General features: G+C 34.2%; 1 protein-coding gene and 1 long non-coding RNA gene across 2 annotated transcripts; both read right to left on the reverse strand.

The window, feature by feature from the left end:
• Positions 1–786: 786 nt before the first annotated feature.
• LOC112015971 (cullin-1) lies at positions 787–6,771 on the reverse strand. The gene is given in 16 exon segments (XM_065774799.1): positions 787–1,227; positions 1,324–1,491; positions 1,590–1,808; positions 1,931–2,068; positions 2,172–2,333; positions 2,491–2,611; positions 2,751–2,806; positions 2,891–3,040; positions 3,125–3,274; positions 4,604–4,666; positions 5,050–5,139; positions 5,513–5,716; positions 6,197–6,275; positions 6,323–6,381; positions 6,564–6,658; positions 6,717–6,771. Coding segments are annotated over 16 exon segments (1,911 nt in total). The 3' UTR covers positions 787–1,125.
• Positions 6,772–7,932: 1,161 nt separating this feature from the next.
• LOC112007706 (uncharacterized) lies at positions 7,933–9,178 on the reverse strand. Its single transcript, XR_010629519.1, has 3 exons — positions 9,013–9,178; positions 8,174–8,351; positions 7,933–8,046 (listed from the first exon to the last, which is right to left on the reverse strand). It is a non-coding gene; the product is annotated as an uncharacterized LOC112007706 (long non-coding RNA).
• Positions 9,179–10,353: the final 1,175 nt, after the last annotated feature.

Below are 10,353 nucleotides of genomic sequence, written 5' to 3' on the forward strand. Positions count from 1 at the left end.
AATGTTTTATAATTGTTACTTTCGTTACAGAAGAAGTTAGGATACATCTAAATTTGCCAACGGCAGTCTGACAGTAAAGAGGTTCTATGTAGCAGCTGAGTGTATCAGCATCGACAAAATCAGACAGGACCAAACAACATAATTAAGAGGCAGTGAACAATTACAGCAAGTAGATAGCTACTATGTCTGTTTGTGTCTAAAAAATCATTTTGATACAATGACATCAAAGACATGCAAATGAATGGAGCTTGTGGTGTCTGAGTTAGAACCCCTCATTCACTCTTTAAAAAAAATGCAAATGAGTTCAGATCTCATCAAAACTGTACATTTATAACAGTGACTAGTTCTCTCCACGTGCAAATGAATGGAGCTTGCGGTGTCTGTGTTAGAACCCTCATTCACTCTTTAAAAAAGAAATGCAAATGAGTTCAGATCTCATCAAAACCGTACATTTATAACAATGACTAGTTCTCTCCCCACAAATTTATTAGGGTCTTTGCATATGATGGTTTCTGGATACTATATAATCATACATCACAATACATAATCACCAATTGACGGGAATAATGGCTCCAACATGACATCACAATCCATGACTGACAATTGATTGGCAATAATATTTGGGGCTAATGGCTAGGAATTATTTAAATCCCATAAAGTGTGAAATTCATCCTGATCGTGTTTGAATACAGAGACTGATTTCTAAAACCATGAGAGAATATGAAACTCAGGGGGGGGGGGGGGGGGGGGGGAGGTTGGTGGAGATAAGCAATTAACAAACAGGCAGAAACTAAGTCATGAGATGGACATTACAAAAAATTACAACACTAAGATACAGGGCGGCATCCAACTGGTGCACTGGACCACTTTATAGAATCAATTACAATTTCTCCAATCTGGGTGCTCAATCTACAGTTGTTGTCCATAACCTAGCTTTCAAGGCGAAATGTACAAGCATTCTACGCTTACAGCTTCTAAGCAATCAACAAAAAAAGAGGCGCTCACTTAGTGGCATTTATATACAAGCCTTTGCCCTCTCTCTCCACCATGAACTGACCCCTTTTTCTTTGTTATTTGCAGCATTAATAGTCACCAATTCATTTGGTGATAATCAACTAGGACACCTCATGCCAAGTATCTGAACAAATTAGGGTTGTCCTTTTCTCTTTCCAAATAATCTCAAGTGATAAGATCATCAATGCGCTTTTTTATTGCCTTCAAATCGGGCTGCATAATCACATTTCAAGCAACAGCAGTGAGATACAGCTGATTAAAAGAAACAAGACATAAATTATATATGAGGAAAAGAGGTGCCATAAAAACCTTGAACATGCGACCCAACTGCTCAACACACTCCATGACCAGCTGCTGGTGGCCTAAAACTTTACGGCTCTTCATGACGCGCACAATTGAGGCATCAATGGCATACCGTCTGTCTTTGTCAACATCTTCAATTACTTTCTTCTTCTCATCCACTGGAGGGAGAGGAATCTGCACATCAAACCAAGCAATAGATTAAACATCCCTAGCAAAAATCAGTAAATTGAAAAGGCAAACTGGAACTAGACATTCAGAAAATAGCTCAGTACCTTGATCCTCCTCATTTTGTCAGTAAACTTTGAGTTGAACTCAAAGGAATCAGTAGGAGATATTGTTTTCGTGTTAGGCTCCTTGTTCAGAATCTTGTACTTCGCACATGACAAGGAGAGGAGAAGTCTAACAACGTCATTATCGGTCAAGTTTAATTCTGTCATGATGTCTGAGTAACTCAATCTATCTGAGGAATTGAAAAGCAACAGGGCCGAAGTCTGTCCCACAAGAAGAAGAATTAACCCTCTATAATAGAAAGAAATAAATCCATTCGGAAGTGGCACTCATAACCACATAAAAGCATTAACAGAATAGAAATAAAACTTTGTGAACATATCACCTGAGAAGTGGTCACAATCAGTTCCATAGTTTTGGGTTCAAATTTCCCACTGATATTACAAGTACCCAAAGAGTATATCCACGTAAGTTTTCTGTGCTTTGTTTTTGTTTGATAGAATTCCCGGAAAATTTGGACACACTTGACCCAGAGCAATAGCAGTAAAAGAGAAGGATGTTAGTGACTTCCACAATAATTAACATTTGCAAATTTATATCATATCAACAAAAGAATTCCAAATTACCAACTCTGGTGGAAGGTTGAGGTCAAAAGACTTGTAACTTGGCCAAAAGCCAGTAGTCAGAACAGTAACAGTCAAGTCAATCCCTGGATTTGCATGTGAATTATTACTCAGATACTCCTCAAAGCTGGTCCAGATTTCCCTGGTCAATGTTAAGTCGGTAACCTACAAGAAGGAAAAAAAATTCAATGGAATAAGTCTGCACTAGAGTACTATTTTGGATATTGAATAGTGATAAAATATTGGGATCCATCAGTATAAAAAAATGTACTTCATTATAACATTTAAAATTTAGTTCCTGAACAATTTTAAGGTAACTAACCATTCTCTCCATCTTTGAGGTGAACTGGCCACCACATTTCTGCTTAATCTTCGTCAAAATACTCCTCTCATGGTCATCATTTGCACTCTCATCAAAAAGAAGCCGTTGGGCAAGCTTCTTCCTGCCATAAATTATACAACATAAATTAATCATTTACAACTTCTTATTCTTAAAGTAAGCATAAAGCAATAATCAATACAATTTCAATTTTCAAAAGAATTGATTGAAGACAACAGATATTTGAAAATATGACTATTTACCTATAGAATTTGGCGAACAGGTCCATATCGCTGATATAGTCAAGCAACTTTACTACCTGCAGGTTGATTAGAAAATTATGAAGTTCTAAAATATTTCTATTAGAAGCTAAATAGAATAACTCATCAGGAGTGAAGGAGACCTTTTCATGTGTTTCTTCAATGTCTTCATCACTCAGTTTCCCACTACTGCCTTTTTTAAGAATGTTATCACAAAAGGTAGCAAGCAATTCTGCACTTGAGCTTCCAGAAACCCCCATGTTGCAGAAGACCTCAAAAGCCTCCTTGAGCGCCTAAAATGAAACACAGAATATTTAGATGTAGAGGAACATATGTGTGTGATCATGAAAACCCTGAAGGCATTTTCTAACACAAACCTTACGAAAAGTGTGATAATCATTCACATATGCTAGGTATTTTTCATGCAACTCAATCACTTTTCTGACAAAAACCTGAAGAGCACACAATCTATAACAGTTTCCAATAATTAAACAGTCCAGACAAATTCTACAAGTACAATCTTCATACAATTACCTGTTCCTGCAAACCAACCAAGTCCTTCTCCGCATGTGAAAATAAGATAAGAAAAAACAATAGTGAGCATTACTGGAAAAATGAACTGTTCAAATACTGGCACATATAAAAAAGATCAATTAAAAAAAAAAAAAAGAGTAGTACGCAATGGTCAAGATACAATGGTCTGGAATAAGCCACTGATCTTATCATTCTGATCATTTTTCTTGCATCAGACTATACTAAGTCACTAATGCTAATATTATTTATCACTAATCATAAGATGATATGTAATGTGAAGGTATTTAAGATGTGGCTCAAATTGTAAGCCTATTGGAACTCACATTTTAGATTGCAAGTGAACTTACAAAGTGTGATTTTCTGTTAGATTAAAAAAAAATTGAAGGATTTTCTCACTTATTCTCAAAAAAAAAAAAAAAAAAAGTTGAAAAATTCAGTAATAATTGGCTGAGTCATCTTTACATTTATCAATCCAATCAGGTTGCTATTTACTCATTACATTTTCTTAAATGATTAGCATCGGGTCATTAAAAATGAGTAATTAAGAACCTAGAAATAATTTTAATTTTGAAAGATCATACACATAAGCCAATTCACCCAGATAAGCTATGGTAACCGTACACTTGATGGACTCATACTTATAATGGCTGTATTCATAATGAACTTATAATGACTATAAATTAAAATTAATCTTTTTGCATGTAATTATTTTTTTATATAACATTTTCTGTGTCTTCATGCCTCACTCTTTTGATTCCAGTATTCCACTTTGCTGTAACAAGTGATCTTTACATGCTTATTTTTATACTGTTATAAGTTTTGTTTTATATTTCCATATATACCTATCACATCTCTGAAACATATTCATATTGGCTAACTAGAACTCAACCTCAAAATCAGTCTTCAAAACAAGGAACAAATTAGAATGTAGCATATGGCCTCAGACTACTGAATTTCTGCCAGAGATCCCATTGGATACTTCAGACATTCTAAAGTTTACTGAGCAATAGGGCAACAAAAAGGCCTACCAATTAAGTGCAAACAAAACACAAAAGTCAAGTAAACCAAATGTATCTAATCTTACATTTTGTACAGGGAAATGTACCATGTATGAAATAATTCAAGTGTTGCATGTTGTCACCAAGATTTTAGAATGGCTCCATGAATATAAGAACAATAAAACACTTATGTGAAGAAGAAGTATGGATGCCACCTCAAGGTTATGAAAAAAAAAGTATTTGCTTATTTGATTCCTACTGTGGTATTAAGTGACCAAAAACACCTTCTTGGAAAAATCATTGAAAAGAAATCATGGCACAGACCTTCTTGTTGCTTGCTGCATCTTCTGCTTGTTTGACCAAGGCTGTTACTTCAGCAGTGACATGCTGCATTACAGTGGAAAAAACAGCTTTAATGAGAAAGAAGGAAGATGTGCCATACGTAAGATCCCTTATAAATTGAAGACAAATGGATAAAGCATAAGCTGGAGGCTACTAACCTACTTAAATATGCTGGAAACAGGTTCTATGCCTTGAGGTATTTTAAAAAGAAGCCTGAACCCCTTTTTTTTTTTATTTTTTTTAATTTTTTGATAAATAAAAAAGAAGCCCGGACATTCTTGACAAATCTTCCACCTTAGACATCATTAAACACAAAAAAAAAAATAATAAAAAAATAAAAAATAAAGTGATAAGAAAGCAGCAATAACTGCCCAATTTTAAAATAATCTCAGCAAAACTATTTCAAAAATAATATAATTACCAAGTACCTTGTCGTTTCTAACCAATGCATGGCATTGAGAGTCATCTTTTTCAAGCAGTTGGGTCACATATGCAGACAAAAACTCATGTTGAACTTTCTACAATGAAGAAAGAAGAAGTCATAATAACAAAGTAGCAGCCAGATTTACAGATTTAGTAATAAAACATTGAAAGGCATTGCAAGAATCAATGAGCATCACTAAAACATTTAATCTTTCATCAACCTAATAAAACATCATTCACAGGACTACTACACCAGGAAAGCTAGATTACTTTTTTTTTTTTTTTTAAATATAAAAGGTACAAACCTCCAGTAGCTTTGCCTCAGTACTAGAATGAAAGTAAAGAGAAACCCCATCTTTCTCTCATCTTAAGCACTTCTCAGCCTGGAATTCCCAACACACATTAGGAATAATTCTATATTTATAAGAAATCACTTTTTACCAAATAATAAGGGCATATAAAGTTTACTTTTAGCATATAATCTGGACAAGAATCTTCTAGAATCCAGCTGGAAGCTTTCTGAGAATAGTAAGCAACAGTATCTTTAAGAAACGCTGCCTCAAAATCATTTTCATACTGATCCATTTGCCCCATTCCAATTGCGACAAATATATCTAAAACATTCCTCAGTAAAGGTTGATCCACCTGCTCTCCTTCACGTTCTTTATCAATCTGATTGAATAGAATTGTTTTAAGTAGACTTATTTCAGGGCTATACAAGTGCAGTATATAAGACAGGCAAAAGTACAAACATATCAGAGAAATTACAACATCCCTAAATTTTCCATTGAACTCCTGGTATACCTGAAATCAGAATTAAAATTTTTTTGATATGTAAATAATACTTCATTCCAAAAACATTGAAAAGGTACAATGAAAAAGCCAAAGCACACAGGCAGCGTGCTTAGAACCAAAATAAAAAAACAAAAAACTAGGATGCATGAAAAGCACAGCCATCTAGCAAATCTGGTAATTCCGTATCACGATTTATATTTCTTTTGAAGGAAAATGAACATAAAATTGAATGCAAGACTGTTAAGCCTTAATTTGGAATGTGAACTAATCCATTATCAAGAGGCAATAAAAATAAGAATGGCCTATACAACATTAATCAAGATGGAACCATCACATAGGGGTTCAGACATGATATACCAGATCACGGAAGCAAGTAAGTCCAACTTCATTAAGGCGCGGAAGGTTCCTCCGAGCAATAAAATATCGATCAAGATAACTGAAGAAATGAGAAAGCCATCTCCCCAGACTTTGTAGATTGCCCACCTTTTCACAAGCTCTCTCAACATAAATTCATCATGCTTCTCTTTTAAAGATGGTAATACCTGTACAGAAGAAGAAACCGTTAGAAGTTGATTGCAAGAGAACTATAAATACATTTTATTTATTGGTAAGTTATGCACCCAATNTTTTCCAGACAGTTTCCTCACTCCTCATAGATAACTAAAGTCTAAAGACTAAAGTGCTGATATGATAATACTAATCTCAGAACCAAACAAACAATAACCAGTAATACTTCTTTTCCAAAGAAAACAATAAGAATGCTTTCTTCATCTTTTAACACAATCACAAACCATGGAGAACTTGAAAGGCGGAAGGCTTCTGAGAATGGTATAACAAGCAGTAACAATATTAAATTACAGTGGATGTGTAATATTACCTTTTAATGTTTCCTTAATCTCATTTTTGCATGCAAAAAATGGGCAACAAAGCATGAACTTAAAATCTAATCAACATGCAGCAGAGGCAATCAAATGATCGACAAGTAAATGTGAAACCTATTGAAAATTAACAAAATTGTTCTCCAATTTGAGAATGAGGTAACTCAAAAGAAATATAACAGCCACTTCAGAGATGGGAAGGATGCTCACTTGTCTTGACAGAGAGGCCAAATGTAGGGATCTTGGATCTGTAAGGGTGAATATAACACCTTAAGAAGTCTCATTCTGATGGCTCAATCTGTTGGTAGTGACCAGGTGATAATATTTACTCTGATAATAGTGTTAGTATCATATGTAATTATTCTATCAAATCTCTCCTTAACATTTAAGCTTTCCATCACACCACATCAAGCAACACTCTGACTAACCTCCCTTTCAAATGGAATTCTTTTTCGTAATAATTTAGGTGTCATGTGTCACAACAATCTAATGCTTGCCATTAGAGTGCCTTTACTCAATCATTGACCCATTGGTTCATATAGCGCATATGGATTTTAGGTTTTTGAGAGTTGAATGCTAAAACCCTAAAGAAATGCTTCCCTTATTATAAACAAAAAATGTGTTTCAAAGTAAAATAAATAACTGCCAATTCTGCTGACAGTAAAATAAAGGTCGAGCCTGATACATTTAACTCTTTAATAACGCAAAGGTAATAATAAAAAAAAAAAAAAAAAAAAAAACTCCTCACTAACTATGGTATCAAGAGACCTCAGTCTAATTCTTCATGTTCAAAATAATATATCCAGTAATAGCATACTAAACATCTCTTAGCAGAGATCTGTCAATGCCTCACTATGTAATAACCTTCCCTTGTGGGCTAGCGAGATTTCAATTACGGCAATAAACCATTGTCTTCGCAACCCACAACTGAACCCAACCAAACATAGAGGATAAAACCTAGTAAGGAGAACTCCAATTTTCCAATGTCACACAAGAATAAGATTCAACTAAAAATATTCGTTGCCTTCCAAAGAGGAAAGGAAGCCTGACGTCTTCCCTGATTTTATACAACTCACACAGCATTTCCTATTCCGTAACCATTCAATCCTATACCACACACATTCTACAGCAAGCAGTTTTATCACACACACACACACACATTTCTTCAAGCCACTTCAAAAAAAATTTGCAAGAAAACATGTAATATTCCTCACCGTTGAAGTTATGTACTCTTCAAATGTTTCCCGGTACTTATAGTAGATCTGTTGGGAATAATCATGAGGAGGCCTCTGTGTACACGTGTTATAGATGGTTCTGTGCATATAACATCTAGCAAAACAAACAACATCACAATCATTTCCATCAAACTCTAAAACTTTAAAACACACACAATTCATAAAAATAATAACAATTATAAAACAAAGCAAATAAAGCAAAATGGCAAAGAGATCAATACGTAGAGCATCATGTAGTCCTTGCTGCTGAACTGCGGCTCGGGCAACCCTTCTAGAATGTTCTTCAGCTTTGTGATCGCCTTCTGCATAAGCTCCCATCCTTGTTCGAAGCGTATGATCTCTGGCTCACCCATTGGCATACTGCTATGGCCATAATTCCTTAACCCCCAAAACCAAAACCTGCAAAACAAAACACCCAATATCAAACTTTCACTCACATCCCATTATTTCAATTACAAAATTTCACATAAAACTTGTTGAACAAGAAAGAAACCCCCAAATTGAATTTCCCAGATGCATAAATTGAAAGCTAAACAAAATTTCCTCTATCCTCAGTCCAAAACCCTAATGCTCTCTGTTTTCTCAGCTGAGGAAGAGGAAGCATTAAAGTACAACTGAAAGAGCTCAAAATACAAATTGGGATAATCTTTGTTGGGAAAATTTAAAAAAAAAAAAAAAAAACACCTTTCAATACAAAAACATAGCGTAAAACGAATCAAAATGTTAATTTAAAAAAAAAAATGGATGAAGATTACAGAGGAAATTTCAAACATTTTTTTCTTTTCTTTCTTCCTCTCTAAAAGAGTTGTGTTCTCTCTCTCAAAGAACACAAAAGCTGTTATATGAGAAACCCATCAAAAGAAAGTAACAAGAATCAAGAATGCAACAAGAAAAATGCACAAGAATTCAACCAAAAGTTCAGTGCAAGTTGGTAATTTTGTAGAACCCAAAAAAAAAAAAAAAAAAAGAGTTTTTGTTTGGCAATTCTTTCTTTGTTTGATTCTCCTAGAAAGACTTTCTTTGCTTGAAATGGCAAAGACTAGGAAAAAGAAAAGAGTACATTGACTACAGTGTGTTGCTTTCTTGATCCTTCTCTTTCTCTTTTCTTCTCTTCCTCTCTGTGTTTTTGAGAACGAAAGTGAAGGAGATGGTTCCTTCTTATTCTCTCACCCAAAAAAGAAATTCCTTTTTCTGTTTTTTCCCGCGGGAAGACAATGTGAAATTGGGTTTTTAACTACAAGTTGGAGTTGGAGGAGCCGTTATATACTCTCCATTTTTCATTTGGCTCCTTCTTTGTTTTGCTAAATTACAATTTTTGTATGTTTTAAGTATGCGTAAAATTCAATCTAGTCCTCTAACTTCACTTTTTCTCAATTTAATGATCTAACTTTTTAAACTTTACTTAATTCAGTCCTCTAAATTTTAACTTTATTTGAGTCATCCCTCTCTGTCAAAAGTGTGGTGTTAGTGCCTTCGAAAATGACATAGTTTTGGTTTTCTTTGAATTTTATAAGTTTAAAAAAAAATTAAAAATAATAATAAAATACTTTTTAAAATTTTTAAAATTGTTAATTAAATTTTAAAAAAAAGATTTAAACAAAAAAAAAATTAAGCCCAAAACACAAACAAATTCAGCAACAAAATCAAGCATCTTGCAAATTATTTAGTTGAGGTAAAAATCGAGCAATCCTAGTATCATAACCCATAACCATAATCGAGCAAACTCAAATCTGTCGTAAACCTTCAAATTGGACCCGAATCTTCGTCTTTGTTTTTGTCATGATGGAGCTTAGCGAGCAAGAAGATGCTCTAGAAAAGATCTAGTTGATGCAATACTAAGATCCCTAGAGTTTCGACCAAAGACATCAATTTCTTGCAGGATTTTAAGGCTATGATAGACACCCTAAGACTTTTGGTTATATTTTGAGTTATGCTTATAATGTTTAATTATAGGACTTAGTTTAGGTCCAGTGCATCCAGTGCATTGGACCCGGTTAGATAATGGCATGTATCCAAAAATGGACACATGTCATCATCTCAACGGGTCCAATACTGTTGAACACTGGACCTAAACCTGACCCTTAATTATAATACATTGTTGAAGATGGCAATCTCACACTTTCATGACTTAAAAAGACACATAAGGGATGAAAAGTATATGTCAAAATGGAGGCATGATTGAACGGGTAATTTCAATCAAGTCATACATTTAAATCTCTTGATCTGTTTAAAGGAGATTAGGACTTATTTTAAATCTCATAAAGTGTGAAATTAATCAAGATAGCATTTGAATACACAGACTGATTTCAATAACCATGAGAGTATGAAACTCATTTTACAGTTGTAAATCCAACTCATGTCCCTCCCAAGCCTTTTAATAAAAGCATAAGCATTTTACGAC

This window comes from Quercus suber, unplaced genomic scaffold, assembly GCF_002906115.3.
Source record: "Quercus suber isolate HL8 unplaced genomic scaffold, Cork oak 2.0 scaffold_99, whole genome shotgun sequence".
In the NCBI taxonomy this organism is placed as follows: domain Eukaryota; kingdom Viridiplantae; phylum Streptophyta; class Magnoliopsida; order Fagales; family Fagaceae; genus Quercus; species Quercus suber.